Source organism: Schistocerca serialis, chromosome 2, assembly GCF_023864345.2.
Source record: "Schistocerca serialis cubense isolate TAMUIC-IGC-003099 chromosome 2, iqSchSeri2.2, whole genome shotgun sequence".
Lineage (NCBI taxonomy): Eukaryota > Metazoa > Arthropoda > Insecta > Orthoptera > Acrididae > Schistocerca > Schistocerca serialis.
The window spans coordinates 187,659,741-187,676,483 of NC_064639.1; the positions used below are offsets into that span (position 1 = coordinate 187,659,741).

At 41.7% G+C, this 16,743-nt stretch overlaps 1 protein-coding gene across 1 annotated transcript in view; it reads left to right on the forward strand.

The window, feature by feature from the left end:
- The window catches only part of LOC126455835 (IQ and ubiquitin-like domain-containing protein), an 84,851-nt gene extending 70,911 nt beyond the window's left edge, over positions 1-13,940 (forward strand). The window contains exon 4 of the mRNA XM_050091597.1: positions 13,764-13,940. Coding sequence (XP_049947554.1) covers positions 13,764-13,940 — 177 coding nt within the window. The remainder of the gene's footprint in view (positions 1-13,763) is intronic.
- The last annotated feature ends 2,803 nt before the right edge of the window (positions 13,941-16,743 follow it).

Below are 16,743 nucleotides of genomic sequence, written 5' to 3' on the forward strand. Positions count from 1 at the left end.
CATAGTGGAGAGTTCTGCTGTCAATATTGTTAGTCCACGTTCCAGTTCAGTTTATGACTGCTTGAAATCTTCTGGGTACATTTTTAATGAAATGTTTGAAGGTCGTGGAAGAATGGCAGCCCATTCTTCGCAAAGGGCGGAAACCAGAGGTGGCAGTCATTTTGGAGCTAGGATTTCGAGCGAATCGACGTTGTGACTTATTTCTGTTCCATACATGTCACACGATAAGAAATATTAGAGTCATCCTTTAGTATAAGTCCAAATCACTCTAGTTTTACTGTCGTGATAATTACATGATATGCATATTGCGGAGGGGAGGAGTAATTTGCTCTTTGACTGTTGCTGGAACGTGGACTCTTAAGAATTTTGAAAATAGAGCTCTCTGTGATGCACAAAGCCTTTGTTATAGCGGCTCGTGCTGGAATGTGTTGAGCATTTTTGTGACGCTCTCGCACTTATTGAATGAGCCATTAACGAAAAGTGGAGCTGTTCTTAGATCGTCAATACATTCTTTAATTAATTTCTTAAGAATTCCAGATCGACGAACTGTACTTAAGCATTGGTCAAACAAAGATTCTGTAAGCCGCCTTGGTAATGTTTGAATTACGGTTTTGTAGCATCTTTATGATAGATCTAAATACGTAAGCTACCTTCCTCACAGCTGATTTTTCTGCTATCCTATCATCATAACTCGTACTAGTACTTGGTGTTTGCCAAATAGTAATTGCCGATCGTTAGCCAAACGACATTACATTTTTCGTCTATTTACGCGCCTTGCATTACGTTTAATTATGTTGAGGTTCAGGAGTAAATATTTCCACCAGGCGCTGATCTTTTGTCAGACTCTTCGCATTTCGTAACAATTTTCTAACGATATCAACCCCCATATACAGTTACATCTTCTGCGAACAGCCTCATAGGTGTAAAACCGTTATTTGCTAGGTCAGTCCAAAAATTTTCGAGACTGGATTAACAAAAAAATAAAGAAAATTAAAGATTTTACCACTTTAAACATAGCTGTGTGCAGCAACCGTGAAAATATTTTTTATAGTAAAGAATTCTGATGAAGACTCCCTTAGTTTAGGAGTCGAAACCATGGTCAATTCGACTATAAAATCCATTGCAACCAGTGGGCTGTCTTTACTATAAAAAAATTAAGATGTTAGTTTTAATGCTTCGTGTCTTTTACATAGTCTCCCCTCCACAAGTACAACGTAAAGAACGTTCATATAACCATGTGGAAATGTCAGAAAAGGCCTTCTTTAAAATGTTGTATATATTGTTATCCATGGCAGGCTCATATTGATAACTTCAAGTATCGTCACCCGTGATGATTTTTTCTAGAAAAAAATTGTCCACGTTTTACATTTCAGTCAGATTGCGACAAGGATCTACACGTCGTTGTTTTTTGTTCAATAGTCAAGGTGTGTGGGGCAAACTTCACTCACATACTTCTGTTTTTCAAAACATTATGGAGAAATCTCGAATACTTGACTTAGGCATCTTCAGTTCATTGCGATTCGTGACACAACCATGTTGAGTCAATGCGTCTGCCTGTTCGCAACTGACAGGCCAAATGAAAATCTGTAGTTTATGGTTGTTAGTTCAAACTGCCACCGTAATTACTGCGCTGATGTCGCTTATTTGCCGTGCATAAAACCATTCTCGGAACTTTTTCGGCAAACAGTTTTCTCGTATATGTGCTGAACAAAAGCAAGCGTACCACATTATCTTGAGTTACACAAAATGTTACTTTCACTTCTCCCAACTTGTCTCCATCAACAACGATTTTCTAGAAGTCTTCAGTTCAGTAACATAGTTTTGCGAATATTGTGTAAGTATGGTACGAAACTGGATGAAGGCTTTCTGGAAGTCAAGAAACAGAGCATCAATCTAAGAAACGCTATATGATGTATTCTGGATCGCTAGAATGAACAGAGAAAGATGCAATTATTATATAAACTAACAAAGAACTGATATAAAACTTTATTTACTTTATTTTCCTGCAACTGCTATTTCGTCATCAAGGTCCGCCAAATGATGAAGAAATAGTCGCAACCAGATGCAGGAAAATAATGCTTAAAAACAGCTTTTAGATGGTGTATATGGGGTGTAACAGGTATGAGTGCATGTATTTCTATTGGTGACTGAGGATGATGTGGTGAAGAACATTACATAAATATTTATGTCGTTTGTAGACTAATAATTATAGCTATTACAAGTCTTATGTTTTTAGGTTGATTAATATCTCCAAGTATGTGTGGCAAGAGGAAGACATTGTGTTTTTCTCCTGGGAAGCAAGTCAAGTGTTGAAGTGTGGATGCGTAGCCGCTAAATGGTTAGTCTATACTGACAGGTGTAGTCCACTTCCTTGAAACAATGACAAATCTAGAAGACCCCTTATGCATCTTTGTTTGTGCATAGTCTTTAAGTGTGTGTATGCATGTAGGTGTGTGTGTCTGTGTATGTGAGGGCGTTTGTGTGTGACCTGTAGTAGGCATAAATTCCACACATACCCCTAAAAGCTAAACACAAACCCACCTACAACACATCAAATTACTACAAAAGTTAACAAAAACCATCAGTTACGTCCTCGATAACCATGAAATGACACATCTTGTACTGTGTTCTTCAAATTCATAGGCGACTGACTTTTTTCCTTCAAGTAGTTCATTGTTTGTGCTTTTTATTATTTCCACGTTGTATAAACTTTTCTCTTTCCCCGTTGTTGGCCCTATCAAAAATAATGCTTTTGGGTGTGGTACCCCTTCGACTCTGTACGAGCCGACATACTTGGGAAAAAAATTTACTTGTCTCTCTCTTGATCATTAATTAGTACTAGATCTTCAATATTAAATTCCGGTATTCACACTTGTATATTATACCGTTTCACTCGCGAATCCTCACTGTCTGTTATATTTTTCTACAATTATTGATGTAGCTCCTCTGTCGCTCTAGTTTCAGCCTGAGGCCAAGTAAACACTTTTAGTAAAGGTTCTCCTATAAAAGGCTTATCCGTTATTTCCATAGGTGGCAATCCATCTAATCACTGTCTCTGTGTCAGCATGTTTAATAGGGTAGAGTTTAACATACTTAGACCAACACTCAACCAATACAGATATATGTTACCTCCCCCTTTCCTCTCCTCGTTGGTATTTGGCCAAAGAAGTCAACAGCTGCGAGCTCATGTTAGCCTGTAGGTAGAGTCGGGTATAACTTATACATTATTGCTTGATTGTTGTCTTTCATGTTTTGGCAAGTTTCACATGTATGTAGTACAAACAGCATCATTTTACTTAAGTTCTTAAAGTACCCTATGTTTTCCACATTTTCGTACCCCAAACTGTCCATACGCTTGATGAATAAATGTAATTAAACCAAGTCCTACAGGTTTCAGTAAAGAGTCTCCATTTGAGTCTAATTTTCTTTAATCTCCAAAACAGAACATGATTTACCATACCGTTATCAATTGTCCCTCCTTGGTCTAAGGTTTTCCACTTATCCCTAAAATATGGATCATCAATGATGTCCTTCATTATTCTCAAGGTTAGGATTCTTTCTTCATTATTAGTATAACTTATTGATAAAAAATTAATGTTGAAGGTAGCTCCAGGACCTTCTGTTCTTACAAAATAATTCATGCCCATTGGTAACCGTAATTATATACTTAATTTCGAAAACTAAATCTAGTGCTTCGTGATTAGTATACGCTATTATTTTTGATCCTCATATTAGAATTTGAAATTTTTTGATACTCAACACTATAGCAAATAATTCTTTTTCTGTTACTCTGTAGCTCTACTCATGTTTGGTTAGAGCTCAGCTCGCAGAAGCTAGTGTATTATGTTCTCCCATGATAATTTCCCACTCTCTCTGAAACAACTCACACGCTATTCCATACTCTGATGTGTCATTATTTAACCTGAAAGGTTTGTCCATCTGTGGCTGTTTTAAAATGGATGCCTCTACTAGAACTACTTAATTCTCATTATAGGTCTTAGACTCTTCATCATTCCAAAGCCATTTAGTTTTTTCTTCAGTAAGTTTAATAACTTAAGATTATTCATAGGCTGATCTGGAATATATTTCCTAAAGAATCCTGCTAGTCCCTGAAATGCTTTCAATTGTTTCGTACTTTTAGGTTCTGGACATTATTTTATGGCTCTTATCCTGTCTGGATCTGCTTTTATTTCGCTTATATCTACCAAGTGACCAAGAAACTTCACTTCTTCTCTCCTAAAAATCAACTTTGACAGTCTTATAGCGATTCCTTTAACGTGAAACCTTCCTAATATTCTAACCAGTAAATCACAATGTTCTTCCCATGTCTTGGACACTAGAAGTATGTCATCTACATAGGTTATTACTTCTTTCAATAAATTATTACTCAGTCCAGCGTCCAAGACTCTCGTGAATATCGACATTGAGATATTTAATCCAAATGGTAACTCTCCAAATTGGTATGACTTACCCTCATACAAATAAGCAGTAAATTTCTTTGAAATCTCATCATGTTTGACTTACCAGTACCCAAATCTAAGGTCCATCGATCTAATATACTTTCCTTATTCAAACTTCATCAATATTTTGTCTATACTGACTGGTCGATCTTTTTCAGGTTCTATGTGCTAATTTAGAGTACATGTGTCCAACACTAGATGTACTCCCCCAATCGCTTTAGACACTACTAATGACAAGTTATTGCATACACTATAACTCCATTCTATTATTCCTGCTTATAACATTTCATTAATCTCCTTTTGTTTGGCTGGCCCTACACTTAATGGTGCCAGATAGGGTTTATAGAAAAAAGGCGATTCATCTTTGATCATAAAACTACATTCATAGTTACGAAGTACTCTAGGTTTATTTAAGAAAACTTTACTATACTTCCTCAGTATATGGTATAGATTATTTTTCTGTAACTCAATTAACAAATCAGATTCATGAGCTTTGGTCCTAATTAGTTTTTGCAGCGTACTTTGTGGATATGAACTGTTCTCTAAATCCGTCACAGTGCTTGTTGCTATGAGGTGGATGTTACATATCTTGTTATTACTAGTAATCTCCTCACTAAATGATGCTTCAAATACTTCATCTTGATAAGTACATGTTAATATCCATGCTGAGAAATCTAGTATTACTTTAAATCATATCAGCCAATCAATAGCTACTAACAATTGCAAATTTACATTAGGCACTATTAAGAATGACTGCATAAACGTAAAATGGTTTAGTGCTTTCGGTAACCGTACTTCATGCTTAATTTATCTTGCTTTGCTTCCAGTTATTTCTACTACCTACTACATATACACCAGTAATTGGCAGTATTGGATATACTCTCACATTTTATTACATCGAACAAAAACTGGGACACAATAGAAATTTCATTCCCCGAATCTATGGACACACTCACTTCCTGATCGTCAGTTGTTTCCGAAACTATTGGTTTAGTAATCTCAATACCTTTTTCTTTGTCTCCTTCAGCGAGTAACCAATTTCGTAGTGGTGTTACCTCACTAAAGGCAACAAACTTTTTTCATATGGGCCTACACTTAGTTGGACACGTACTGAATCTGACATCTTTACCAGGACGTCGATTGTTTTCCGTTACTATTTTGTTTGATGTGCCGAAAAATCTGCACTACTCGAGCACCTTCCTTCAGGCCACTATTTGTGAATATTTATGTATCAAAGCTTCGTACTTCCCGTCTTTGTTGTTCGAATTTACTATTGTGACTTTTATTTACCTGACAATAATTAACCTCCCGTTTTTTCTGATATTTAGAGTTCAATTTACCTCCTTCCTGGCACGCATCCTCGTGACTGCGATTATTCATCGTATCTAGATTTTCAACAAACAACAGTAATTCATTCACGGTAGACGATCCACTATGTAAAATTTCCTTTCTTACATAGTACGGTAACGCTTTACCAATACGTTTGCTAGATGTACTTCGTCTATTGTATCAACACTTCGTACTTCCCGTCTTTGTTATTTGAATTTATTATTGTGACTTTTATTTACCTGACAATAATTAACCTCCCGTTTTTTCTGATATTAAGAGAGAATAATTGGATCCTGTTAGACGCCATTCTATATACTTTTTGAACCTACCCCATGAATGTTAAAATGATTTGGGTCTAATGATTCTAGAGTCAGTTTCTCTTGTATTGTTTTAGACCAATACTTACGCTTGAATTTCTCCTGAAAATCGTCCCACGAGGAAACTCTTCCGAATGGGCCTTGCCCCACTCAGCAGCGCCCCGTAGTAAATAACTCAAAACGAAATCTGTATTTCTAGAGTCATCCCACTTTTGTGATAATAACCTGGAAGATACTCCCAGGAAGTACGTTGGATGTACTTCCCTATCTGGTTTAAACTTTGGAAAATGCTTATAAAAGTTCATTCCGCTTTCCAACTGTAATTCCTCTAATAGTGTTGTTTCATTGGAAGATGTATCTTTAACTTGACTTTCTCTCAGTTTCCTTCTAGCTTTTTCCAATTCGTCCCACAGTCTTTTAAACTCATTCGTGTTTTTAGTGGCTTCCTCCCAGGAAAACTGCCCGTTTTCTAAAGTGCGTGAAGACTCCTGAAATTTATGATCTAACAATTCTTGTATTTTTTCCTCCAAACTTGAATGTATTTCATGTGAATATACGAAATCTCCGTTGTCGCTTCTCTGTTCTAAAATTTCTAAGTGCGTTTGCGCATCTGACATCTGATTTTTTACCAACTTACATTCTGTTTATGAAAACTATCTATGTCCATGTGCAAATCTTTAACATGTTCATGGACCTTGTGGTGTGTGTTCTGTAAGACCTTCAGTATACACACCATCAGATTATTTGACTTGTCACTCTTCAGACGATGGAAATGCCACTTGCACACTTGGAGTAGCAGATTGACGGCGACCAACTTTAAACAGAACTTGATTAATTTTCACACACACTTATTAAAATAATAACAAGTATAAAAATTACTTAACATGGTTCTGGATGCTATTTACAATTGACAATCTGAAGTTCCTTTGGTATTGGTACGTTAATCTTATTCTCACATATATCTCTGATACTTGATAAGTGTCTATACATTTACCTTCATGGCTATGTACAGGAATATGATAATCTTATTAGGTGCAGACTAAAACTTGACTTTAGACTCGTACAGACTAATGCAGACTGGTACAGACAGGTGCAGACAAATGCAGACTGACTAATCGGAGGTCTGTACACTCGTTATAATACCTCGCGCGTTCATGTATCACTGCGCGAGTGTGATCCGCGAGGAGAAAAGTTTCTACGTTAGCAGCAATCTCATTGGCTTCATTACATATTAATACGTGGATCAGCGGAAGCAGAATTTGGTCCGTCTCTATGGCAGCGCCATCTCATAGTGCAGAGACGGACGAGGGCTGTGCCTGCGCTGATGTTCTTAGCGGGCCGTGCTCTAGTGGGAAAGTTGTGTACGCGCTAACTAAGCGGAACTATGTACACAACATACCTCTTCCCGAACTAAGTCATATTGTTTCAAGACTTTGGTGTGTATCTCTGCACTTAACACCTTAAGTCTTTGACCTAGCTTATGTTTTAAATGCGCCTCTAACGCTTCGTGAGTGTCTTTAATCTGCGTTTCTAATTCTAGTCGCAGTCTGTTTCGGTTTTCCATTAGTTGCGCGTGAGTGCCTTTAATCTGATTTCCTAAGTCTTGACGTGGTTGAGCAAACTCTCTTGAAATTTGCAATGACTGCCCAGTAATTTTACGAATCACTTATCAGTCTTTGAAAATTTTTCCTTAGATTGTTCTGTTCCTTGTGGAAACCTTTCATTTGAATGTCTCTGTACCTCTTCCAATTTTTGTAGTAACATTTCCGTATTAACATAAATAAACTCAAAAATATTACCCCACTACGCTCACAAAAACAGTTTCGAAGTGAAATACTGGCGTCGCAGTGGTGCAGATCGTGTGCTAGCGTCGCGGTGGCGTAGACCGCGCTCTAGCGTTGGATGACTCGTTGACGGCTGCGTGCCGGACCGACGTCGCTGGTTGCGTGCTGGCTCTTGCCGCATCGTCTAAGGCAACATGTTTCGTCTGTTCAGACGGATACTCTTAGCCAAGGTGCACCGACGTTCTTGCTTATGATACCCGTTGCCCTTGTCATCACGTCTTCTCTGTGCTGATTTATTACGGAATTTCTTCCTTTCAGTCTGTTTTTTATTTGCCACATTCCACTTATCACCAGACGGTCGCCACATGAACTGTTTATTAATGGCTGATGACTTCTATATTCAGCTTGTGTGGCGATGTTCTGAATGCTTGAGCAACGTCTGTTCTGAGCCTCTTGCTCCATGCAGCTACACTTAACACCGCCACCTTAAAACTCTTATTAGCCTGGTTCAAATGGCTCTGAGCACTATGGGACTTAACTTCTGAGGTCATCAGTCCCCTAGAACTTAGAACTACTTAAACCTAACTAACCTAAGCACATCACACACATCCATGTCCGAGGCAGGATTCGAACCTGCGACCGCAGCGGTCGCGCGGTACCAAACAGTAGCGCCTAGAACCGCTCGGCCACAGCCTGGTCTAGAGATTCAACCTTGCTACTCTTGTGATTTTTCTCAGGATCCAGCTGTTCTGTGCCCTGTTCTTCCTTGGCGTCGAACTTCTTTCTTCCGTGCAGACTTCTATACGTGAAGTGGTTATAAAACAAAACACTGCTTCTCTGCTTAAATAAAGTGCAGATTGGTTCCAGTTAACTCTGTATGTTGTCACCAACTTTTATAAACGTATACACGTTACATGGGAAATTACTACTCCTAAAACCAAGTGATATTACTATCTCAAAGATCTCTCATTAACATGTCTCTGAATAGTGTATAACAACTATCGCTTATCTACATCATATGCGTCTCCTGTGGTGCCAGTGGTCTTCCTTGGCACCAGAGCTCCTTCGTTCCTCCTCGCTGCACGGAGATTGTAAATGCTCTCCGGCAACTAGATTTCACACATGTCGAGTGATACACACATCAATAAAAGTTTCGCATCACCCCCAGTTCTTAGAACTCCGGAAGATAGACGTTGACTGTGGATGTTTAATCACAGACACATTCCCTTTTGACTGTTCAGAGATGTCGCTAAACCCGCCCAAAGATGTAAATAACAACGCATGAGCAGCGTCTATTAGACGGAGGGGGTCCGACAGCCGATCAGTTCCAGTCATTCCACCAGGAAGGAGGTACAGGGCTCGTGTTGTCTGTATTTCAACCACGCCTACACGGTCAATACCGCGGTTCGATCGTGTCTGCATTGTTACTTTGTGCCAAGAAGGGCCTCAAAAGGGAAGTCTCCAGGAGTCTCGGAGTGAACCTAAGCGATGTTGTTCGGACATGGATGAGATACAGAGAGACAGGAACTGTCGTTGATATGCCTTGTTCCACTGCAGTGGATGTACGCTACCTACGGATTATGGCTCGGAGGAACCCTGACAGCAACGCCACCATGTTGAATAATGCTTTTGCTGCAGCCACGGGACGTCGTGTTACGACTCAAACTGGGCGCAATAGGCTGCATGATGTGCAACTTCACTCCCGACGTCCATGGCGAGACCCATCTTTACAACCACGACACCATGCAGTGCGGTACAGATGGCACCAATGCCGAATGGACCGCTCAGGATTGGCATCACGTTCTCTTCACCGATGAGTGTCGCATATGCCTTCGACCAGTGAATTGTCGGAGACGTGTTCAGAGGCAACCCGGTCTGGCTGGACGCCTTAGTCACACTGTCCAGCGAGTGCTGCAAGGTGGAGGCTATATCTGATGTTTTGGGGTGGCATTATGTGGGGCCGAAGTACGCCGCTGGTGATCGTGGAAGGCGCCGTAACGGCTGTATGATACGTGAATGCCATCCTCCGACCGATGGTGCAACCATATCGGCGGTATATTGGCGAGGCATTCTTCTTCATGGACGACATTTCGCGCCCCCATTGTGTACATATTGTGAATGACTTCCTTCAGGATAACGACATCTCTCGGCTAGAGTTGCTATTATGTTCTCCAGACATGAACCCTATCGAACACGCATGGGATGGATTGAAAAGGGCTGTTTATGGACGACGTGACCCACCAACCACGCTTAGGGATCTATGCTGAATCACCGTTGAAGAGTGGGACAATCTGGACCAACATCGCCTTGATGAATTTGTGGATAGTATGCCACGAAGAATACAGGCATGCATCAGTGAAAGAGGTCGTGCTACTGGATATTAGAGGTACCGGTGTGTACAGCAATCTGGACCACCAGCTTTGAAGGTCTCACTGTATGGCGTTACAACATGCAATGTGTGATTTTCATGAACAATAAAAGGGGAGAAATCATGTTTATGTTGATCTCTATTCCAGTTTCCTTTACTAGTTCCGTAAGTAGCCGAACCTAGGTAATGCAAGACTTTTTTATGTTTGTACTTCCCCACAGTATGTGGCCCGATGTTTACAAACTAATTGCGATCATGGACATCTTTATTCTGAGCTCTACAATTGACATACGTGATGCATGCTCTTGCATGAATGGCATAGATCACTACGCAGGAGGAGGTCCGTTGTGTTTTCCGATGAAAACTGGTTCTGCATCAGTGCCAGTTATGGCCTCGTGTTGGTTAGACAGAGGCCAGTTGAGGGCCTATAACCAACCCGTCGCTGTGCTAGAGACACTGGACCCACATCTGGGGTTATGGTCTAGGTTGCGATTTCGTACGACAGGAGGAGAACCCTCGTGGTTATCCCACGTACCCTGACTACGAAACTGTACGTCAGTCTGGTGATTCCACCTGTTGAGATGCCACTTATGACAGCATTCCAGGGGGTGTTTTCCAACAGGATAACGCTCGACCACATACCGCTGTTGTAACCCAGCATGCGCTTCAGAGCGTTGACATGTTGCCTTGGCCTGCTCGATGACCAGATCTGCCTCTAATCGAGCATGTTGGGACGTCATAGGAGGACAGCTGCAGCGTCGTCCGCTAACAGCATTAACCGTTCGTATATTGACTGACCAAGTGCAACAGACATGGAACTCCATCACACAAACTGACATGCGGCGCTTGTACAACACAATGCATGTAGGTTTGCGTACTTACATCCAACATCCTGGTGGTTACACCTGTTATTAATGTACAAGCATTGCATATTTGCAATGCCTTATCTCGCGCTTACATTAATCTGTGATCTCGTTATGTTAATCACTTAAATATGTTACCCACACAAATGTATTCCAGAAATTTCGTTACTATACATTAATTATTTTTTGGTGCCGCGATTTTTTTTGTCAGTGTAGTAATGATAGAAATGTATTTGCGGTGTAAATGGTATGCAAGTTATAAAAACTGGCGTAAAGAAAATTGTACAGGTTAGAGAAAAATTGTGTCATGAAATTTTAAGTCTGGATAGCTGATGCCAGTAGGAAATGTTGTGTAGGTTGACAACGCACCATTTTTAAACTACGGAAACTTGACGCCATGCACACCGATTGGCCATGGGACTGCCCTGTTGCCGTTCGTCGGTTGACGGGCAGCGCTATGGTTGTCGGTTCACACATACAAACATCTCTCTCCGCGTTACTGCCCCAACGTGATACGCACACGTGTCGAAAAGGTCTTGCTGTTTGTCTCCACCTCACATCAGCTTCGCTTCGCTTCGGAGCACACACACATCACGTGTGATTTACTCATACAGTAAGCATGGTGGCACAGTATTCGTTTGAAGAACAGCGTGATATGGTCTTTGTTTATGGACTAGCCGACGGTAATGCGCATGAAGCTCGACGGTTGTATGAGGAACGCTACCCAACAAGACGTCACGCACAGCCACAGATGGTTACAGCAATTCCCCGGTGACTTGACGAAACAGACTCGTTAGCGGGATATCATAGTGATGCTGGAAGACCTCGAACACGACGAGATGCTGCATTTGAAGGCACTGTTCTCGAGCGCTTCGAGGAAGCACCTACGACAAGTACTCGAGCGGTTGGACACGACATAGGGGTCACTCATCGGTTAGTCTGGGCGGTTTTGAAGGATGACAGCCAGCATCCATTTAGTTTCCACCCTGACCAAGACTTATAATCATGTGGCGGACTATGAACACATACTAGGGTTTTGTCGGTGGTTGCTGCGACATGTTGCACGAGATCACGACTTCCCTGCCATTGTGCTGTCTACCGACGAGTGCAACTTCCATCGGGATGGCCTTTACAACACTCGAAACGTTCATTACTGGGCAAGGGGAAATCCTCATGTCACGTACGTCCACGGACACCAGGAATGATTTTCGCTCAACATTTGGGCAGGCATTGTGGGTGATCATCTGATTGGGCCGTTCCGTCTACCTCCTCGACGTACCTGGGCATATTACCTTCACTTTTTGCAAGAAACTCTACCTGGCCTGTTGGAAGATGTTTCCTTGGACATACGGCTACGCATGTGGTTGCAGCGTGATGGGGCGCCCTCACGTTGCAGGCGTGCCGTGCGCGGATATTTAAATGAGTTCTTCGATGGCCGCGTAGTTGGCAGAGGTGCTCGTAGGACATGGCCCCCGTGATCGCCAGACCTCATGCCACCGGACTTTCCCTGTGGGGATTCTTCAAGGTTCTAGTTCACCCATCCGGACGCGAACCGTCTAGAAACATGCCACCAATCACATCAGGGCAATGCCAGGAATCTTTGAAAGAGTTCGACAAAACACCGTTCGACGTTACCAAGCTTCTGTCGCGTCAGAGGGTCGCCAGTTCGAGCACCTGCTTTATGTAAACAATGTTCTAGCTACAAAAAAGGACCTTTTCAGGGCTGACACAATTTGTAGAAGACTTCCTGTACGCGAACTGACAGCCGTTGACGGGTTTCTTCCCAGTACGTCTTACCAGGAAACTACAATGGATGTGCCGGGACCCCGGCGTATTCGCCCCCAGAGTGGAAGGCTGGCGCGCTACCACCGAGCGTGCAGGCTGCCTTGGGTACATCGCGATCTCCGGCAGGCAAAGCATTCGCGGTCGTGCATTGTCCAGAGTATCCAGCAACAGGGTAATCCCGCGGCCAACATTAGTAATTTTGCTCCCTACTGGCATCAGCTATCCGGGGTTCAAATTTCGCGACACAATTTTTCTCCGTCCTGTATATGAATTATATTAAGTACCATGTTGTATATTAAACTAATGGATCGGTTATTTATTTGTTTATTTATTTATTTCATTTGATCTGATTAGGACCATCAGGCCCACGTCGGACAAGAATTTCACACATACAGAGCTCTTTTTCTTCCTTCACAGTTACCTAAGAAATAGCATTATTAATTTTGAGAAATAGTATTAAAATTGTTTGAGTTTCTCCAGAGACAGTGTGAATAAATAATCTTGACTGTGAACTAATGAAGGTAATACTGGCATTGCTTCTTTTAGTAGTCCGCATCTCGTGGTCGTGCGGTAGCGTTCTCGCTTCCCACGCCCGGGTTCCCGGGTTCGATTCCTGGCGGGGTCAGGGATTTTCTCTGCCTCGTGATGGGTGGGTGTTGTGTGCTGTCCTTAGGTTAGTTAGGTTTAAGTAGTTCTAAGTTCTACGGGACTGATGACCATAGATGTTAAGTCCCATATTGCTCAGAGCCATTTGAACCAAGCCTTCTTTTAGTAAACAGCGAGAATTAGCGTTGAGCAGTATCATTAGAAACTCGATGCGGTCATGTGAAAACACCGTACGTATTTATTTATCGCAGGTGTACGAGCCGGGCTTCGTGGAGGATGTGCGGGTGCGCCACCTGCTGGCCAGGCAGCGCTTCCGGAACCTGGCGGAGGCGGAGCGCCGCTTCCGGCACAGCGGGGCGTGGGAGAAGGTGCAGGACGATGTCGTCTACTGCCCTCCCACACTGGAGGCCGATGCCTTCCAGCCCTAGGCTGCCCGCCGTTGCTGCTCGCTGTACTCTGCGCAATTATACCGCACTCACAATGACGTCATTCTTTTCCTTCCAGCGTGTAGCCATGGCATTTTGCTACCGCTCCCCGCCACTAACCTTTGTGACCGGGGCGGATATTGGCCGTTGCATATCCAGTTGTGATAATAAGTTTCGCCAGCAGAGTGCCTCAAATATGGGGAGAGATACTCGCAGTAGTCATGTTTGCAGAAAAATATTGACAAGGTTTCCCCTGCTTCTGCAAAACAAAATATCTTCTTACTTTCATTTCTTTGCCCAACCATCTTTCATTTTCTATGCCATGTAGGCTTTGACGATGGGTTGTTTATTACTTGGTTAGTCTTACATGTTGTCCCGCCCTATGAAACTGTTTTGTTCCTGACATTTAATGCAGAGGTACGTCGATTATCTTCAGAGGTGCTTCTGGTTCCGCCGAGTCTTGCTGACTGACAGGTCGGATGTTGGAGAATGACATAAATATCATGGAAAGGTAATCATTGTCGAAGCTCAAGCTTAACTATAGAACACATTAAGGGGGGTATGTACATGCTATGCTGTAAGTGTTACATTTACAACATTGATGAGACATTATCTCAGAACCTTTGATAGATAGAGATATAAAATTTTAGAAAGTATAGTTTCACTCCTTTTCTGATTACTGAACCAGAATCATGACGTACAGGCAGATAATTAATTAGTTATGATTTTTTAAAAATTTTTGTTCAATTTTTGAAATCCAATCTTGCTTCTGTAAGTAAAAAACCATTATAGCTAAAAATGTTTTGGTGGTTCAGCGGCAGCAGTATACTAAAAGGTAACATAGTGTAAAATTAGATATACATATCTGTAATAGTTCATGAGATAATGGGTCAAATCCTTAAAAAAGTCATTTTCAGGAAATAAAGTTTAAACGTTTTCATTTGATGTTAACTCACATATGGAGTCATGTCTTCACCTAGAAAGAGGCAGGCCCATAATAAGCATTATCTGGATCCTCTTCTTGATCACCTTGGAAACCTAAAACTTCTTTGTCTTACTGCCTCTTGCTTCTTTGTTTATTGCCTCTGCTGCACGCTGGACTTTTATGATTCTGAGTCGATCCATTAGCTGGGAGGCTTGCAGTATGTTGGGTCCTAGAGCAATACCAAGTTGCTCTAGTACCCTAATTCCTCCCTTATTACGATCTTTTCATCATAGCGTCACAAACACCCAAGCATATAGTTTTCATTCCTACAAAGACGTTTTTTGGCATGCGGGTCCCAACGACATTATTGAAAGACTCATTCGGGTTTTGCGTTAGACCACGGAGACATTAGGAAGGAAGTTCAGGATAAACTAACTCTCTATCATCATAGTCATCATCTCTATGTATTTGTTTAATAGCTTCCATCACTGCAAATGGTATGCCATTTTTGTGTCTAAATTGTTCCTCTGTACCTGTCTCCTGAGCTTTGCGGTACTTGCCCCATGAGTCAGAACTGGGTGAGCAAAGACCATGTATACGTATATCATCAGTGGATAATTTGTGGAAGAATGTAGCCCACACTGCTCTTTTCATCCCTTGTAGATCATGTGTATTGTTTCTTGTTGCCATTCCATAATATTGCTAGAGTCCATCAATGTTTTTCCTGTAAGTCTTCCTTTACCATTTAGAGTCTTTCCATCTGATATCTTCTCTTTTCCTTTTCGACGGCGTGTTCCAATCCGTTTTCGAACGTGGCCCACACATTCAATCTTTAAAATATGCTTTTCACCATCAGGTTGACTTTCCACTGCTGATCTGAAAGCCTTCGAATCACCGCCTCCCCAAGTACTCAGTGTAGCACACACATCTTTCCTGCTGTGAGCGTCTGAACACAGAAACAACTGCAGTAGCCTCCACACCCCCACTAGTTCCCTCATTAATTCTTAGCACAATTTGATTTATGACTTTCACTTGTTCCATTGTCAACTGATTTACACTGATGGCAGTATTTGGTTCACATGGCTCTGAGCAATATGCGACTTAACTTCTGAGGTTATCAGTCGCCTAGAACTTAGAACTAATTAAACCTAACTAACCTAAGGACATCACACACATTCATGCCCGAGGCAGGATTCGAACCTGCGGCCGTAGCGGTCGCTCGGTTCCAGACTGTAGCGCCTAGAACCGCACGGCCACTCCGGCCGGCGATGGCAGTATTTAGTGAGCCGTTCGATGTCTAAAATTTTGCCTGTGTCTCCAAAATTTTACCTGTATCTACACTAGTGACACTTGCAACTGAATTTTTAGATGTGTTACCTCTCTTCTGCTACAGGTAAATATGTTGTGTTACTTAATGCTACTTCTTTAGCAACACCTTTCATAGAAGCTACAGTGACAGATTTGACACATTCACCAATTACTTCGGTGTACTTAATTGATCTGGTTGGTGAGTTTGGCAAGTTTAGCTTTGCACGTAATACTTGAGCTGCAGTCAGTCCTTTACCTGTACACCTCATTCCATACAAGAACCTAACATTGCTCTCAAACAAGTCATTCATGCATTTTTGAGAAGTCCAAAATGATGTAGAAAGCCTTAAACTTTGCACTGAATAACAAATTTGTTACCAAGTCCAGTCCTTGCAGATGTGTCCTCACAGATGCTAAATTTCCCACCACAAACCTTACATGAGATAGTATCTTATAAAACTTGTCCTAACACACACAAATCTAATAAAACGTAAACTGTTTACATGATGTTCTTTGTCAGTAAGAAATTCTCATCCTTTCCAAGTTTCCTCTTCGAAGCACTAGTGGGCCTGT